The 19,348-nt window shown below is 33.5% G+C and overlaps 1 protein-coding gene across 8 annotated transcripts in view; it reads right to left on the bottom strand.

Moving 5' to 3' along the window:
- KMT2E (lysine methyltransferase 2E (inactive)) overlaps positions 1-19,348 on the bottom strand; it is a 96,317-nt gene that overhangs the window by 59,681 nt on the left and 17,288 nt on the right. For 4 of the 8 annotated variants that reach the window (XR_016036967.1, XM_088834211.1, XM_055420727.2 and 1 more), the window contains exons 2-3: positions 13,393-13,465; positions 10,094-10,278 (exon numbers count right to left, since the gene is read on the bottom strand). Coding sequence is in view for 7 of the 8 variants with exons in the window: in XM_088834211.1 (XP_088690337.1) it covers positions 10,094-10,164 (71 nt within the window). In the remaining variant the exon portion in view is untranslated. Of the gene's footprint in view, positions 1-10,093; positions 10,279-11,047; positions 12,812-12,862; positions 12,932-13,392; positions 13,466-19,348 lie in introns of those variants that run through there. The other 4 variants (XM_088834197.1, XM_055420729.2, XM_055420730.2 and 1 more) reach the window with 4 other exon arrangements.

The raw sequence follows: 19,348 nt of genomic DNA, 5'->3' as shown, positions 1-19,348 counted from the left end.
GAGAAGAGGACAAGATGGTTTGATGGAATCACTGACTCAATGGACATGAGTCTGAGTAAGCTCTGGGAGATGGTGAAGGACAGGGGAGCCTGGCGTGCTACAGTCCACGGTGTTGCAAAGAGTCAGACATGACTGAGCGACTAAACGACAACAATTTCTAGTTGTTACATGATATCCTGTACTTCTTTGAGTCGACTTTTCCATTTAAGACTGTTCAGAATTCTGAAAGAAACTTTCTATTTGACTACTTAGCCACACAAAGCTTGAGTCATCTTCAAGGGCTTGTTTTTGATTTATAGCACATTACTAAAGAGCTTCCAAGAAGAGACCTTTACACAGACTCTAGAGTTGAGAAAATAAAATTGTATTTTAAACACTTACTCTTAACTGTAAATTTGGAAACTTAATGTTCATTGGTTTAAGATAATATGATTTAAACTACCTAGATAAAATCTATCACTTAAAAAATGCCATCACTTGTTAAAATTTTTATACTGGAGAACTTTATATCCCTCCTACTTTTATATCCTGTCCAGTGTAGTCTATCATGGTCAGTACTCAGTCACTCAAATAATGCAACAAATTTCAATCTCTGTCTTGTTGCTGTTTTAATTCTGCTAGTTTCCTTATGCCTTTTAGTATTTTCCAGCTGCCTGAAATAGGCACAAACCAGAACTGTTAAACAATAAAGAATCTGCCTGCAATGTGGGAGACCTGGGTTCCATCCCTGGGTCAGGAAGATCCCCTGGAGAAGGGCATGGCAACCCACTCCAGTATTCTTGCCTGGAGAATCCCATGGACAGAGGAGCCTGGTGGGTTACAGTTCATGGGGTTGCAAAGAGTTGGACATGACTGAGTGACTAACACTTCACTTTCACTTGATATAGGCACTAACTGGAACTGTTAAAGAACTATACCACTCAACTTATTAAAATTATATTATTATTATTTTACATATAAGGACATTTTGTTCAATTCTATAGTCCCTTATATCTGTCTACCATGAAGAGGCTATAAAAATTTCGTAGCTTTAGTTCTACCTCTCCTAAACAAATGAAATAGAATTAACTAAGATAACGAACATTCAACAATCATTTGTATGTAGTAAGTTTCAGGGTTCACAAAGAGACCTTCAAGCCTTATGATTCATGTCTTACTACTGTTTTCAAACTTTTTCATCCTCTCAGACACTTTGTTCTCATATCTCTTACCTTCTCCAGGTCCAAGCACCTGGTAACCTTTACTATCTATCTCTATTTGCCCATTCTAGACAACTTACATCAGCTCAGTTGCTCAGTCGTATCTGACTCTTCACATATCTGACATACATATTCACAACATAAGAGAACTTACATAAATGGAATCATAAAATATTTATCATTTTATGTGTTTTATTTTACTTAGCATAACATTTTCAAGTTTCATCCATTTTATACCAGAATATACCAGAATGTTTCAGAATTCTATTCTTTTTTATGGTTAATATTCCATTGTATAGATGGACCACATTTTGATTTGTCCATTCATCTGTTGATGGACACATGAGATGTTAGACCTTTTGTCTAACACAGACCTTCTGTCTATTGTGAGTAATGCTGTTATGGATATTGGTATACAAATATCTGTTTTGAGCCTTTGATTTCAATTCTTTTGAGTATAAACCTAGGAGTAGAATATCAGGGTCATAAGGTAATTCTGTTTAACATTTTGAGAAAGTACCAAACTTTCCCCATGTTTTTTAATGCCTTAATCTCCTTTTTAAATTTTTCTTTTCCCTATCTCCTAAATGTTTGTTTTCTAGCTGTCTGTACTTTATACATTAGAGAAGTTTCAACCACTACTATAGTTTTCACCATTTCCTATGTGTTCACGACTTTCAAATCATCCTCAATCTAATTCTATTTCATTAGCTCCACCCAAATAGCTCTCCATATTACTAGACCTCTTAATTTAGATGTCTCATGACCATACAGTAGATGTTTGTTGTAGAAAACCCTTTTTTATATCCCAGATTTTGGAATTTAAAATTAAACCAGGGACTTCCCTGGTGGTCCAGTGGCTAAGACTGGGCGCTTCCAATGCAGGGGGCGTGGGTTCAATCTCTGCTTGGAGAACTAAGATCCCACATGCCATGCAGTGAAGCCAAAAAATAAAGAATTAAATTAAGAGCTGGAGCCAACCAAGTTTTTCTGTGAAGAACCAGAGAGTAAATATATTCAAGAGCTCAAACAATATGGTTTCTGTTGCAACTTCTCAGCTCTACTGTACCTGGAAAGCCAGAAAATATAATTAAGTAAGTGGGCATGACTGAGTCTCAATAAAATCTTATTCACAAAAATCAGGCAGCAGGCTGGGTTTGGCTCAGTGATCCTAGTTTGCTGACTGCTTGTTTAGAGAAAGCAAATTTGGGGAAGGAACTGATTTTTAACAGAGTACCATTTTTCTCTGATTTCAATGGCTTTAGCAGCTGTGATTCATGGGGTCACAGACAGTCGGACACGACTGAGCGACTGAACTGAACTAGTGTAATGGTATAACTTTATTTGAAAATGTAACATCAACTCAACAGAAATTTCTTATTAATTTATTATTAATTATTGAGGGTTTATTATATACCAGATACTGTTTTAGGTACTGGGAACACAATTCCATATCTAAAATCTAGTATTTACACTCAAATTGTTTTTCTCTTATAAAAATGGAAAAATGCCACTTTGTATTACAACTCTATTCTTCCACTTGCTCTCTGGACCTTATCCCTTCTCACCTTTTCAAGATCTGGACACTTTACTCTTCCCTGCAACTATCCCTTGTGTCTTGCATCTTCAGTCCATCTCTGTTAGATCACTGCTGTCTTATTTATTATTCCATTTAAAACCCCTGCCCCCTTTTATCTGTTATTTCTCTGTTCCTCTTTTTAGAAAACTCCTTGAAAGAGTTGTTCCTGCTCAACATCAGGCTGCACACCACCACAATAACTACCCATATTGTCAAACTAATTGGTAACTGTAGTTTATATAGACTTTTCAGCATGTGATGTAAATGTTCCCTTCCTAAAAAGATTTAACTTTGCTAGCTTTCTAGATACCACACTTAACTGGCCACTCTTTCTCATTTTTTGCTTGATTTTCTTTTCTGCCCACAAATGTTTTCTCTTTTCCCCCGGCTCATCTTTTTCTTTAAACAACTCTCCATCCAGTTACTTAATCCAAAACCATAAAGTATCATTCTTGATTATTCATTTGCCCTCGCCCTCCACATCTAATTCTTTGTTCAATTCTGGCTCTTCTTCCAATATACATTTACAATCAGTACACTTCTCTCCCTAGTCCAAGTCTTTGTCATCTCTTGCCTGGACACTGCAGTAATACTGTGAATGGACTGAAAGCTACTGAATTGTACACTTAAAACTGGTTAAAATGGTAAACTTTGTTATGTATATTTTACTACAATATTTTAAAAGAAAGAAAACCACAGAAGGCTAGTTGCACTAAAGCCAAAGGTACAGAGAATCCAGAGTAATAATCCTGAGACAACAAACAATATGAGGCCTGAAAACTATGCATTAGCTTCAACATGCCAGTAGCATGGTCAAAGTAAAAGTCAACTTGTATGGAGCAGTTGGAAGAAGAGTGAAGGACGCAAGCATTCAAGCATCTGAATAGACTGACAATTGAGACAGTGCCCAAGGAACCAAAAGAATGACAGGCGCAGATAATACTGACACAGGGTCAAGATTTAATCTGAAACAGCCACTCTCAGAACCTACCTCTGATCCTGTGAGGTGATACTGGGTGTTAGAAAAGGCAAAATGCTGTTGCTAAGACTCGTTTAGTGGAGAAGATAGAACAAAGACGTAGTGGGGATGCTTTGCAAATGGCCCCAAGGGAGTAGCAGAATATGGATTTCTTTTCCTCAGATTGGAAGTAGTTTTGCTCTGGTCTAGAATTAGTGGTAATAGATCTGCTTCTGCTGAGTCTATACAGGTGTAATGTGGAGGGCAATTCTTGGATTCCCAGATAATGCTATCATGAAGCAAGGGGTGGAGAAGCAGTCTCTGAGTTCTGCTTATTGTGACACTGAGTGCAGTAGGACAGAACTATTCAAGCAAACAGTACCTGCTGCTCCAAAGTGATATTCAGGAACTGTTCTAGAAGGTATTTTAAATATCACAGTGTTCAACCTCCTGTATTATACACCAGATGATGACTGATCTAAGTGCCACAAACTGATTATCATTAAGTCACTGTGTATCCATGAGACATGAAACATAAGCACTCTGGATTTCACATTCCACATTTACAAAATCAAGTCTTAATTCTAAGTCACATGGCATTATAACTACAACAAAGTAAATACTAAAGCCTAGATCTCTTAGGTTGTTCTAGTACTATTTCTATCAACTGCATTATCCCCACTTCCTGTGAGATTATCAGAGTGCTATTTTGTCTATGGATTAATGACCTAATGATGTAAACAGCTTTACCTCATTTCTGTATTACAAAATGGTACCATGTATTATTTTATTAGAGTAACACAAAGCCTGATTTCCAGTAATTCTGAATCTATACCACTTTAACTGTCATTACTTCATAAACTTTACAAATAAGGAGAACAAATTTGGGCATTAAAATTTAAATTATTTATGTAGCATTTCCATTCTTAAAAATGAAAAAAGGTTATTTTTAAATGTGTTACAGTCCTAAATTATTGTTGCAAACTCAGAAAGCAGAACTACTACCATTTTGTTTTCAGTAATCTACCTGATGTTGCCACATTTTCCTGGAACCACTTTACAAATTTTAAATTGTATTTGTTTATACCAAAATATCCTTATTCTTTAAAAAGCCATAATAAATTATCATTCATTATATATTTTAGTGTAGACACTTAAGCAGTCAGGTGAACTGAAGATCTAAACAGAGAGAAATGCCAATTATAAAACAAAGAGAGGAATTTAGAGAAAAAGAATAGGCTAGAATGATAATAAGCTCTGATTCCTCCTGAAACTGGACTTCTATGATTTCCTTCTTCCTCATCAAAATTTTAATTTCTTCCCTATATAAACCTTCAAAATACAGGTGTATAACAATGAGAAGTTTATATGAAAATTTTAAGTGAACCTCTAGTTTTTCTTTCAATGTTAAAACATTCAATAACAGACACTTGGGTATTAGTAATTAATTGCACATGGATAGAATGGCTCCCTGTTACAGTAATGAATATAAAAGATATCAATGAGTTCTCACTATACTCCTTCAGATTTGTGATCAAAACATTTCTATCATTGTTATACCTAATACTTTTTAAAGATATATTAAAATTACACACATTACAATGGCATACAAGAAAAATTTGTAAATGGAGAGGTTTGGTTGACAACTGTCCTCGGCTTACCACATGTGGCATTTTACTTCATTTAATTCATCAATTAACAACCCACTCCAGTGTTCTTGCCTGGAGAATCCCAGGGACGGGGGAGCCTGGTGGGCTTCTGTCTATGGGGTCACACAGAGTCGGACACGACTGAAGTGACTTAGCAGTAGCAGCAGCTCTTTTGATCTATGTGGCAAATGGATCTGGAGCCAAGCAGCCCTGGATTTAACTCTTTATTTTTTTATTAACTAACTATGTGGCCTTAGGGAAGTCTCTTAATCTCCTTGAGCGGCATTTCTTTTGTAAAATGGGAATAATAGCTGCTTACACACTATGTTACAGACAAGAAAAAAAAATTAGAGAAAAATTTTAAGTATAAAGCAAATGAGAAATTTCAACAGTTCTAGACAACGATAAGAACAGTACTTCAAAACATTCTTTTGAGTATTAAAACAAATCACATTTAAATGAAAGCACTTCTTAATTAGGATAAGCAAATTAACACTTTTAAGGGCAGCAGAAAGTATCAGTTTCTTGACAAACACAAAGCGTAAAGAAATCATGAACAGAAACATTAAATACTAGTGGAACACAAGTAAAAAGCTACTGAAAACATTTCATTATACATTAAACATTTTAGTATCTTTAATTACATAAATTCAGACTACAAGCAGCCAAATATTTCAACAAACTAATAATGAATTCTGTCAGCAGATGGCTCTAGTGACACTGAGATAACCTAATGTTAAATGCTATAAACAAAATACAGACAGTAAAAATGTACTGAATCTCATAAATCTGGAGTCAAAAAGAGCCACATTAATACTTCAAGCCCTCTTTTTCAAATGAAGATATCAAAGTCTACAATAATTGTCTTAAGGGCTCACTGTTATATTAGTGGCAGAGCAAAACTGAAAACCCAGATATCTCCCTTTAGTACTCTCAGTCAACAAAGAGGCATTTACTGTATTCCCAGTCATAGCACTAAAAGCCATCCTCCAAAGTAATTCACCTGTAACTTAGATACATCACATTTACTAATTTGTCTACCTCATCCAAAAATATACATATTTATCCAAAACCTCATTATAAAGATTTCTAAAGGAATATTTGGTAGTAAAAATAATGTTAAAAGGAATACAATGTTAGTAATCATGTTCCCAGTCTCTGAAAGGAAAAGTAATTTGGTTTTTCTTTTCTAAAAAGACTAGGAAAGAATCGGTTTAACACTCCCTATTTAATACCTCTTCCCACTTCTCAGCTCTAGAAGGGTTTCTCACCTTTGCTTCTTTAACCAATTTAGTAATTCAGATAGAATGCCTGACATAAAAGACAGAAGAAGTAGAAGAGGTCAATTTATATCAATTAGGATAAAAAAATACAATTCTAATAAATGCTGAACTCTGGCTCAACTTTCCTATTTATCTACTGGTAACTGAGTCTAGGTTTTCTTTCATATTCCTTATCTTCAAGCAGAGACCTGAAAATATCTTTGTTATATGCAGTAATTGATTATAATAAATTTACTACCCCTAAAAGTAAAGCTACTATTTACACAAACCATGTATCAAAATAACTTATTTAAGTAATTTTTTGTAACAGTATTAGGAAAGAAGCTGTAATAGAAAAGGCCTAAAATTAACACATCAATAAGTTCTGCTTCTGCCATTTAACTGCTCTGTGACTTGTTTCCTTACCTATAATTTGAAAACAATATCTCATAGTTACATCTTTATCTTTCTTATTCAAAAAGAAATGATTGTGATGATCTCATAATTTTAATAACCAGCCGAGGCTTCACTGTTCTTTTCTCTTCTGAGATCCTACACGTTGTAATTTAGCCTAGAATTTCTCTATCCAATACAATGGCCTCTAGACATATATGCTATAGAACACTTGAAATATGGCTAGTTTGAATTGAGAGGTTCTGGAAGTGTAAAACCAACTTGTAGCAAGGTAATGTGAACAGAAAAAAACAAAATACAAGATCCCTAACTCTGCAGGAAAGGCAAGACAAAGCCAAGATGTTTAAAAACTTAGTAATGAGAGGAAAACAAATATGTAACAAAGACTAATGAGTTTTATTTCAGAGACAGGATAATCCAAGAAGAAACATTACTGAGTATGGGAATACTGGACTAGAGTTTAGCAAGTCCATTATTATAGACTCTGAACCAGACCTTCAATTTCCTATCTATAAAATGCGACAGATAGCATGTATTCTATCTAGATGAATTCAAATTAGATGAACTGTAAGTGATTAAATAAATTCCCCTTTATAGTCTTAGAAATGAGTATAAATTTGGTTCAGTAAACTAATTCACTCAATAAACAATCAAGTTATCGCCTAAACTTTATAGTAGTTTATTAGTGATATATTTTAGCAGTATTTTTTAAAAATATAACTAATAGGGACTTCCCTGGTGTGTCCAGTGGCTAAGACACCACACTCCTAACGCAGGGGTTCTGGCTTCAACACTGGTTAGGGAACTAGATCCCACATGCTGCAACTGAAGAACCTGAATAGCACAACTAACAGATGCCACAGACATGGCTACTGAAGACCTTGTGTGCTGCAGTGAAAATCAAAGATCCCACATGCCACTATTAAGAGCCAATGCAGCCAAATAAACATTTACATATATATAAAATTAATATATAATTAATAACATCATATAGATACATGAGTATAACAAAATTCAATACTTAAAAAAATGTATTTTGGAATAATTATGTAGCTGCTCAGGATGTTAACAAAGAAAACATATGGGGAAGTCCCTTGTGTCCTTTTCCCAGCATCCTGCATCAATACAAATACAGTATCTTCTGATTACATATTTGAAATAAAAAGGAAATGTTAATTATATAAAAATTTCTGATGAAAATAGCTCTAAAAGCTTTATATAGTTTTTAAGTTTTAAAATTTAGCCACAAAAATTTTGATAGTTGTCTCAGAGTAGAAATTGGTACCAGCTATACTTTTGTGTCCACTGAGTAAGGGATACTATACCCAAGGGACACATACTTGTATGTGAAATAGAAAAAAATAATTTCCTAAAACAAAAATGTTCTTAAAAAAAAAAAGTCATTCTGTAATTACCTACAAGTTGATCATTTTCTAATAATAAAAATGTCCATATTTGTACCAGGAAAGATTTGGCTCAATAATATAAATCATAATTATTCTATAAACACTCTTATAAATGCATTTAATAAAGAACACAGGCAGAAAGCTCTCCCCTAAACTGTTCTGTCAATAAATTATTTACTCTTTTTTAACTGTATAATTAACATGTGGCTTTTATTCTGTTAATTGCCTTACAGCATACATACTAAACATGCAAACAAGACAAAAGGAGTATCTCACATTGTATACTGGACTGCTTCCTATCTCATACATAAATAATATTTCATAAATTACATTTTGTAGTAAGTGCTTATGAGGCTAATTTTAAAAAACTGTCAAGGTGAATATTTTAGGAAGCAAAAAATCTTTGATTATTACAAATAAATGCTTATAACTATTATCAGATATAGATGTGCATCTATTAGATGCACTAAGAAAAACTGGTACTTTAGTCTGGGACCCACTTGCCTGTCAAGCCCTGCTTCCAGGTTCTTTTTTCTTCCTTAGGAGTGTCCCTTCTGGGCAGAAGGAATGTCAATCAACAGTCACAAGAATACCCTTGTTTAGGAATCCATTATTTTACAACAAAAATAACTTACACATAGTGCAAAAAAAAAAAAGAGGTTTTTAAAAACTATAATAATCATACAGTTAAATGGACTATGTAGCATATTATAGGAATATTAGAGAGCACCCCTGAGTCTTTTCTAATGGCAGAAGCAGGAGTGGTGAAAACATTTCTAGACCATTTGAAATGCCTGCAAACACAGCTGTTTTTTGTCCTTTCTACACACCAGTTTTAGGAGCCCTAAAAGAAAGAAATTTCCTTTTTTTCAAAAAAGTTAAACTCAGCTTTCTGGTCAATGAGTGTCCCATTTAGCACAATTCAACTGTATACTGAATTAGAGAGCAAACATACATCTTTCTATTCTTTAGGTATTCCAACACTGTTACATGAATCTTTTGCAATTTTCAAAAAACAATCAATTTTCATAGCAATAATTCAGTGTTAACATAGTGGTCTTTCAAAATCAAAATAAAATCTAATCCAACACAACTGCCAAGACCAAATAGTTTAGAGGCAAGGTAAGAACCTTTCGCTAAATCCCTCAGAAATGGCTCCCACAAAAGCAAAAGGTGCCAAAACATTCATCTAGAAAGAAATACTCCCTTTTTCTTATTTAAAACTGGCTGGAATTTTATTTTTCAACTCAACTTAAAAAAAAAGGGCAACTGTGTTTAAATGGACATTACAGTTTAAAGATTCAAATTGCAAACCAAATTAATTTTCCAATATAAACAAGACAGAGTCACAATTTTAAAAAACAATCTTAATACTTGCTGTCAATAATCAGCAAATGGAAGAGACAAAAAGAATCAGAAAAAGAGAATTTTGGCTCAAAACCTCTTTACAAAAGTAATTTTAGTTACAGGAATTTTTGCCTTTAAACTTCTGACATTTTACTTTAGCCAAGAGTCTAAAATAAGAAAAATATAAATGCAAATCAAGAACTGCTTGGTTGTGCTAAAATAATTATATGCAGTATTTTGCTCTTCCCTGTCCAAAGTACCTATGATTTAAATACTTACTCTGAGCCTGCAGCCATTTCCAAGTATGACGTTTCTGCTGTATCAACCCCCAATGGGATCACTATGCTCATGACGTTCGCCTCTGGTAAATTCGATTACTATGGAGTCCTATGCATTGGTATCCAAAACACTGGGGCATGCCAGCCACAGTGCTCATGGCAAACATCTAAGTGCATCCACAAACCCTGTTTAAAAGAAAAAGGAACCAGAAGTTAAGAATCATCTTCATATTCCCAGAAAACAGTCAACCTATAATAAAGGAAAATAACATACATAAAGAAAGCATTCTTTATTAAAATATCAGTATCAGTGCAATCTGCTCAGGGAGTCTCTATTTGGTTCCTTTTTCTGGAATTAAGTTATGAGATTATGCTCAAAACAAAAGTTTCTGAAACATAATCTTCCTCAGGGAATGAATTTAGAGCGCCATAAGTGGGATTACTAAGGCATATTGCTTAGTAAGGAACCAACAATTATTATTCATTTTGAAAGATGAAATAGAATTTCTTAAAGCACTTTCCAAAAATAAGTCTTCCTGGTTCAGTGAATGATCTAACAATAAACTAACAAACATTGAGTACTTACTGTGAACTAAGCACCATACTAAGCTTTTACATGGATAATCTATTTAATCCTCACAACTCAAGTAGGGATCTCCATTTTACCACCAAAGAATTCAAAAGTAACTATGGATAAATAACATAACCAAAGCTGCTCAGTTTAAGGGATAAAACCAGAATGTGAAACAATTCTACTCTACTGTTTCTATATTTTTTTAAAAAATCTATTTTATTTGTAATAAAATTGTTTTACAGTGGTTGTCACTTTCTATTCTACATAAATACATGTATATTAAGGGAGTTTCTCTATTTCTCCAGTTTTTCTTCCATGAGTTAATGATCTCTAATACAATTAGAAAACTAACATACTTGAATTATGTTTAAAGAAATTTACCATAGTAAAGAAAATATATTCAGCTTCAATATCAGTTTTTCCAATTTGAATTCATTGTTTGTGCATGCGTGCTCAGTTGTGTCTGACTCGCTGCAACCCCATGAACTGTAGCCCACCAGGTTCTTCTGTCCATGAGATTTTCCCAGCAAGAATACTGGAGTGGGTTGCCATTTCCTCCTCCAGGGGATCTTCCCAACCCGGGGATCAAACCCACGTCTTCTGCATTGGTAGATGGATTCTTTACCACTGAGCCACCTGGGAAGCCCAAAACACCTGCTATATGTTCTGTGTGTGAAATACCTACTTAAAATATTTCAGCAATGATATAGTACAACTTGGAACAAAGCAGATAATCATATAAACAAGAAAAACAGTCAAAACTGTCCCTCTCATGTTATACCTGAAATACTGAAGACAAGTATTTCTTCAAATAGCAATTCTTTATTTACCCTTAATTTTTACAAGTAAGCTTGAGAATATCTACTCAGGTTAATTCCTGTTTCACAGATGATACAGATTGTGAGCTCATATTTTATGGGGAAAAAAAATACCAAAATAGGGAAATAACGAGGTAATAGTGGTTTGAATTCTCCCAGAAAACTAGCCTTTACTTTTAAACCGTATATAACTGGGGAAGAGTTACTAGATTATAAGTTATAATAAAAATATATAATAATAGGCAATTGTACTTGAAAGTTAAAAATGTAAGCACTGGAACCTATTTCTAACACACTAACAGTAGATGTGAGACATCTACTAGACATGTTACTTAACCACTCTAAGCTTCAGATTCTGTTTATAAAATGGGGATACATCCTCTTACAGTTTCTGTGAAAAAAAAATGAAAAAGTGACTGTAAAGCATTTCATACACTGCATTATGCGTATTTAACAATCATTAAGTGGTAGTCACATAAGAGTTGCTCTTATTTCATAACCAAAAACCTATGTAGATTAAAAAAAAACTCTCTAGCTCTCATTTAGAGAATCTTCTAATGGTTTTTAAAAATAAAGTATGTAATTATAGCTCACCGTTTGTTATGACTTTACAGTTTTCAACAAATTAAAATTATCCTCTAAAAACAACTGCCCTATCTACTTTTCTGCACCTGGGACTGTTTTAGAGTTACTTCATAAAAAGCTGTATTTATTAACTTGCACAAAGCTATAAAATTATAAAATTTCTAAATGATAAAACGCAAGCAATATATAAATCAAATGTTATATTATTTTGTATATTTTTTAAATGCTGAAGACCTGGACCTAAGGACAATTACAATTTAAAAAAATTACTCCTTGTTGGTAGCATCTAGTTGGTGAGGCTTTCTTCAGCTCAGCTTTTCTTTTGACTCATAAGAAACCTTATCTTTTAGGTGTATGTTGCTAAATATATAGTTGTATTTTTTTTTTTAAACCAGAGGCAGAAACTGGAAAACAGAAGTCAAATAATTATGTGTTCTTTTAGGTAATGGAGTAGTATTTCCAATCTAAAACAATCTATTTGAGTATGTATTTAATAATAGTACAGCCCATTTTTACCTAAATATACAATCTTCAATATTTAACACTATATTTGAGCTGTTTTTAAATAGCAGTGAAGAGCATGCCACAAAAACCTATTTCAGACAATAGCTTGTATTTGTGCCATTACTGCCTCTCTCTCAAACCCTGCACAGTGCACGGAATGAAACAGGCACTCTACAAAGAACAGGTAAATGAATTAGAGCACCCAGGATGAAAATGCAGCTCTGGCCTCATTAATCAAATGAGTTGTCAACCTATGCAAGTAAGTGCTATAAGAACAACCACATGACACCTTTTCCAGAAATGCACCTCTCTTCTAAAATCACAGAAGCTCATCCCCAGGATAAACACAGCATTACATCTGTAAAAGAATCACAGACGTTTGAGTTTGATTCAGCAGAGAAGATGATATCAGAATTTACTCAGAAGAGGTCAGAAGGCAAGAGGTCATACCTATTGAGATCATAAAAATGGCAAATATTTCACTATATTCATTAATATAAAAAACTACATAGCCAGAAAACTCACGCTGCTTAAAAATCCAGCTGGTACTTAAATCATAAATTCATTAGGGTCAAATCACTGTGTCTTTAAAAATAAGAAAAGAAAAGGCAATATAGTATACAGATGTAGAAAAGATGTGAGCTTATAACACAGGCATAACTAGAGAAAAACAAATCAACAATCAAAACAACTACCACAAAGGTTTCACATCTTATATGTGAATCAAAAACCTGGTTTACCCAACTGGCAAGTTAAATATATACAAAATATATTGAGAATAAATGGCAACCATTAAAGAAATAATATAAAAGGAAATACCATGAGATGTCTGGTAAATCTGAGGTCCAAGAAAGAATATAGGTCTTCACAAAACCTGCTATCCAGAATAGACCTAGAAACCAAGTGAACATAGGAGTATTGAGCTATTTATTAATGGCATAAAAGTATACATAGTACTTCTAACATGGAACCTAAAACCAAAGGGATTCATAAAGACAGCAGCTAATTTTTAAATGATAAATTTATTCTTCACTCTTTAACACAGATGAATGCAAACAGAAGCAAAGGAAACAATACTAACTACCAAATCAAACTGGAAAGAAACTGGGAAGACAATATTACAAAAAATTTCCTGGTAGTCCAGTGATTAGGACTCTGTGCCGTCACTGCTGAGGGCGGCATGAGCTCAAACCCTGGTCAGGGAACTACGATCCCAAAAGCTGTGTGGCACGGACAAAACAACAAAAATGAGAGAAAAAAAATAAAACCACCCCACAGATTCAGCACAGCAAAGGCATTGATACCAAAACAAAAACAAGCAAAACCATAAAGTAGGAAAAATGAAATAAAAGGCAAGAAGGAAAAGTAATAACATTAGAAATGTCTATCAGAAAAACAGGAAAACTGAGGCTGTGACCACATTTAAAGGGTTCAGGAAAAAAAAACAAAACACTGAAAAGATGAATATGATACCAAACAAGCAAAAAGGATGAAAATAAGGAAAACTTTTTTCCTAAAATTACAAATAAAGGGCCTAGCTCAATTAAATACAATCTCTTTGAGGAAAGGGTCACTTATTATTATCTTTCAGTCCTTAATAAATACCTTACATAGATAGAACTCAATAAACACGTAAAATTAGATCCACGTTGACACTTTGGACATGTAACACTAAGAGAATAAGCGGGTGAATTTTGGGCTCAATTACTAATAGAAAGGAACCAAAGGAACTTGCAAGAAATTATGAGGCCACATAACTGAGATTTCCTTATAAATCAGAAATTAAACTATCCTCATTATTCATATAAGATTTTAATTTTATTTACAGCTGTTGACTAAGGTATAATAAAAAAGAATACTAGTTGATCAAAATCTATTACCAAGTACCTACCTACGAAACTCTGGGTACCTCATTTCACTATTGTGGGCTTCAACTATAAATGGAGGTAGGTTAGGCTGATGATCTTAGAGTTTAAATTTTAGTCATAAGTACATTAACAGATAATTCCTGATAATCAAAATGACAGATAAATATCAGATTCTAAAAACCTACAAAAAAAAAAGATAATAGAATCAATTATATATTTCTCCAACTGGGTTAATGTATCAGTACAGTGCTCCATGAGCACTCAAATGTCCTGAAAACAGGTTATAATAATGATATAGTGATACAAATGATGATAAATACTGAGTGCTTTCAATGCTTAATCCTCACAATGAGCCTATGGCATAGATACATTTATTATCCCCATTTTACAGATAAGGCAGAGAGGTCAAACTTATCCAAAGTCCCACAGATAATAAATTAGAAGAATCAAGTTTTGAACCCTAATGGTGTGACTCTAGAACCTACACACTAGTTTCCCTAAAGTTAAAATTTGCCAGATGACTGGTAAAATAAATAATCTAGAATTTATAGCTAGAGGAGGAGAAACTGACAACTGCCTCTCTCAAGAAGAGAAATTAAATAACTATATAAGTCTTTCACTGCAGAACATCTGGACTACATTTATTCTGGCTCATTAAATAACAGTTAACAAAATCTACTTAGCTCCCCCCCACCCAAACCTCATCTACTTCATAAACTTACACCTATCCCACAACAAAAATATTAGTAAAGATGCACAGGCTCAAAGCCTAAAATTTATGCTTAAAAGGGTACTTCAGTGACAGTACAAAGCATACACAAGAAGGATAAAAATATTCAAATTCCCTATTATTTTCAGGAACAAACACATGCCTTGTTAGTGGGTTGAAAGCAACCCAAAAGTTAAGGAAACCAGGCTCCAAATCTGAGATCACTCCTGGTGCCTCAGTGGAAAAGAATCCACCTGCAACCTGCTCCAGTATTCTTGCCTGGGAAGAATGGAGAGAGGAGCCTGGTGGGCTATAGTTCATGGTGTCACAAAGAGTCAGACATGACTTAGTGACTAAACGGCAACAATGTATACATAAGTATACTCAATTCCTTAAACAAAACTATATTAAACAAAGACCACCTATCTAATCAGTTGAATTTTAACTTGAGTCTCCTTTCATAACAATTTTGTTCCTAGAGATAAAAAATTTCATCAATTCAACTTGCACTGATAGCTTTGGCGCAAATAAACTCTTCATTTAGAAAACTCTTTCTTCTGGTAGTCAGGACTAATGCAGATGGACCTACTTGAAAAATGGAAACCTATATATAAAATTCAATGTTCAAAAAGCACAGTTTCTGTTTCTATATGAGAGTTCTACAGTTTCACTATATATTTTCGTACTAAATTCAGCATCAAATTAGCAATGCTTTAGTTTTCATACTCCGCCACTTATTAATAATGGTTACTATTCTCTTGAAGCATTAGCTTTCCATCTGTAAATAGAAATAATCACAGAACATATATCTGAATTGTTTCAAGGATTCTGTGTGGCATTCAGTTAAGTATAAGCTATGATTACCAGATAATATTTCTAGGAATTAAATATTTAGGAAAAGTCTTTAAAAGATGAGTATTGGACCATATGGCATATGTGGAAGCTAAACTATGATACAAATGACCTTATTTACAAAACAGAAACAGACTCACAGACATAAACAAATTTAGGGGAGGTGGGAAAGGAATAAATTCAGAGTTTGGGATTAGCAGATACAAATTACTATACATAAAATAGATAAACAACAGGGTCCTACTGTATAGCACAGGGAACTATATTCACTATCTTATAATAAACCATAATGATAATTTAAAAAAAGTATTGTAGAACAATTCTCAGCTATTATATATACTTTTAAAAGTCCGTTAAAGAATTTTTTAAAAATTAAAGAATTTTTTATTAAGAATTTCTGATTTAGAGTCCATTTTTGTCAGTAAAGGAGAAAGGATGCTTTTGGTAACGAACTGCAAATTCAGAGAATGTGACAGAAGTAGTTGCACTTAAAAAGCCAACAGCCAAACCTCTATTACAAATTCTAAATGTACTGTTTCAATTATTTTCTTAAAACAAAAACCTGTACAGAGTAATGGTTAAAATAACTAAATCCTTTGTACAAAATTTTTGTCAAAACAAGATTGGCTTTAATAAGATTAAATTCTTTAAAGAATAAGCCAATGCCAGCCCTCATGATACTTCCCAACAAGCACTAGACCACTCCTATAGTTAAGAATGAGGCACCTTCTCAAATCAGCTAATATTTGGCAGTACTCCACGACAGCTTACCTTGCAACCCAGTTTACCTTATCTTTAGCTCACTAGAGACTTGAAGAGCTAAAAAACAACAACAACAACAAAACAGTAACACAAATACAAAGAGTGAGCCCTAGTGAAATTTTGGTTGTTAATGATGTGCCAATGTTGGTTCACGGAATATAACAAACATACTATAATGATGAGAAATGTTGATAGTGAATATGATATGTTGAACTGTCTGGGGTACCACTCTTTCTAACTGGGTCTGGAGAAGCTATCCTAAACACCAATTCTTCAACCTGTCAAACTACTGGTATACTCCTCTATGACCACCCTAAAACAACCTTGAATTAAAATAATTTCAATATTATCCAGTTTTTTAAAGGATGCTATTACTTTAAAAGTGTTCATCATTCCTTAAAGTGTTGGATATTGCTAAACTCTAATGTAAAATCTAGTAAAATTTAGCCTTTATGCAATTTGGTGATTAGCATCTGGTTAGAGTCTCCAGGTATAAACGTACAACTTCTGTTTCCTACACACACACACTATTCTCAGAATGAGTTTAGTCTTTGTTCATACTCCAGTATGTAAGTAACAAAAGTATTTCATTCTAAACTGTTACCTAATCCCACTTTCTACTTGCCATGTGGCCCTATGCACTGCTTGATATCAAACACAAAAGAAAAATAAATCTTCCAAATTTAAAAATCACATCTTCCTAATTCCTTAATATCTTATTTTTATGTACAAAAGTAATGAGTACTATACTTATTACCACCTACTTCAATGGGTTCTAAACCTTCCTTCAGTTAGGAAAAAACACAAAACATTGTTATTTACAACAGTAATTTTAAAACTGTGCTCCCAATGGTCCTAACAGAGCTGGGGATTGAGATAATAAAAGAAAACAGGAAAGCAAACAAAAGAAAATGAGAGATAATATGTTCTGTAGATTTGAAAGGAAAAGTCTGAAGCTGCATGCTCTATGTGGTAGCTACGAAATGGGAAAATAACATTAACACTACTTAGCAATATAAAGGAACGAACTACAGATACATGCAACAACTTGGATGAATCTCAAAGAAACTGTGCTGATTAAAAAAAAAAGCCAACCCCCAAAATGTCACACATACTGTATAATTTCATTTATTTAACATTCTTGAGTGACAAATTATAGAAATGGAGAACGGACTAGTGTAGCACTAATATTAAGAGACTAACACCAGGGATCCTTGCAGTGATAAAACCATTCTGTATCTTAACTGTGGTGGTGGAGACAGGAATCTACCCGTGATAAAAATGAAAAGAACTATATATACACACACAAGGACAAGTAAAACAGGATATCTGAACATTATGTGTGAATCAATGTCAATATGGTGCTCATACTGTACTACAGTTTTGCTGGAGGTTACTACTGAGGGAAACCAGGGAAAAGAAACACAGAATTTCTATTATTTCTTACAACTACATGTGAATCTACAATCACCTCAAAATTAAAAAATCTTAAAGTGACATTAAAATTGTGACCTTCAATTTTTGAGTACTGATAGAAACTTTCCTGCAAATAAATAAAATCGTACACAAAAATTTAATCATCTATTTTTATTCTAGGATAAAATACAGTTTTAATCTCCTATGCTTTTTCCAATGATTGCCAGTGTCAACTTCAAGTGTTCTGTCAAGGAGGCTACAGCCACATACAAATGGAAGGTGGCCACAGTGATTAATGATATTTGCTAATGGGAAGAGCAAACATTTTTACTTCATTATTTGCTAGGTCTGTGGTTAAATAGAGTGGCAGTGAAATGTTCCTGTCTGCACATCCTCCCACCCACCAGTTAAGTTTCATTAAAAACCTAAGAATTTGAAAATCATTAGCTAAAATACTTACTAACTGAATATGTGACATGAAAAACTTATTTCATTGGTGAATTCTCTTATCCAAGAGCACTCATAAAAAACAAGTATTAAGGTATAATAACTAAAAATCAAAATAAACAATAAAAATCCTGCATTTATCTTTAGTCTCTCAACCTATACAGACTATCAAGCTGGTTCATTCTCGCTTTTTTAGCTTATAAAAAGTATGTCATCAGGAAAGGGCATATTTTTGACTGAAATAAAGTTGACAATTTTATTCTCTCATTCTTTATCCTACTCTCAAGCAAAATAATGTTCTCACTCTTCATGATGAACTAAGTATTCCTTCTATCACTATTTTCAGTCATTTCTTTTAGACTGAGACTGAATCCTCTCATTTCCCTATATAACAACAATGTGCATCAAATCTAATTAACAGGATTTGAACAAATCTTTCTGATCCTACTGTCTACATTTTACTCTATCAGACTAGGCTAGCAAAATAATTTTCTAAGTAGTTACTCTTCTTATTCTGACTTGACCTTTAAACCAGTGATTCTCAAACACAGATCCACAAAGTGTCCCTTTTCATACACATGGAGTTAGGAGTTGAAAATAACAGATTTGTAGGCCTCACCCCAGAGATTTTGATTAAGTAGGTCTGGATGTGATCTTAAAAAAAAAAAAAATATATATATATATATATATATATATATATATAAAGGATTTGCTTCAGTGC

The sequence above is a fragment of the Moschus berezovskii genome, chromosome 3 (genome assembly GCF_049115385.1).
Source record: "Moschus berezovskii isolate FMDL1 chromosome 3, NW_MosBer_1.0, whole genome shotgun sequence".
Lineage (NCBI taxonomy): Eukaryota > Metazoa > Chordata > Mammalia > Artiodactyla > Moschidae > Moschus > Moschus berezovskii.
The sequence above is the reverse complement of the archived record's forward strand: the minus strand, read 5'-3'. Positions and strand labels throughout refer to the sequence as shown.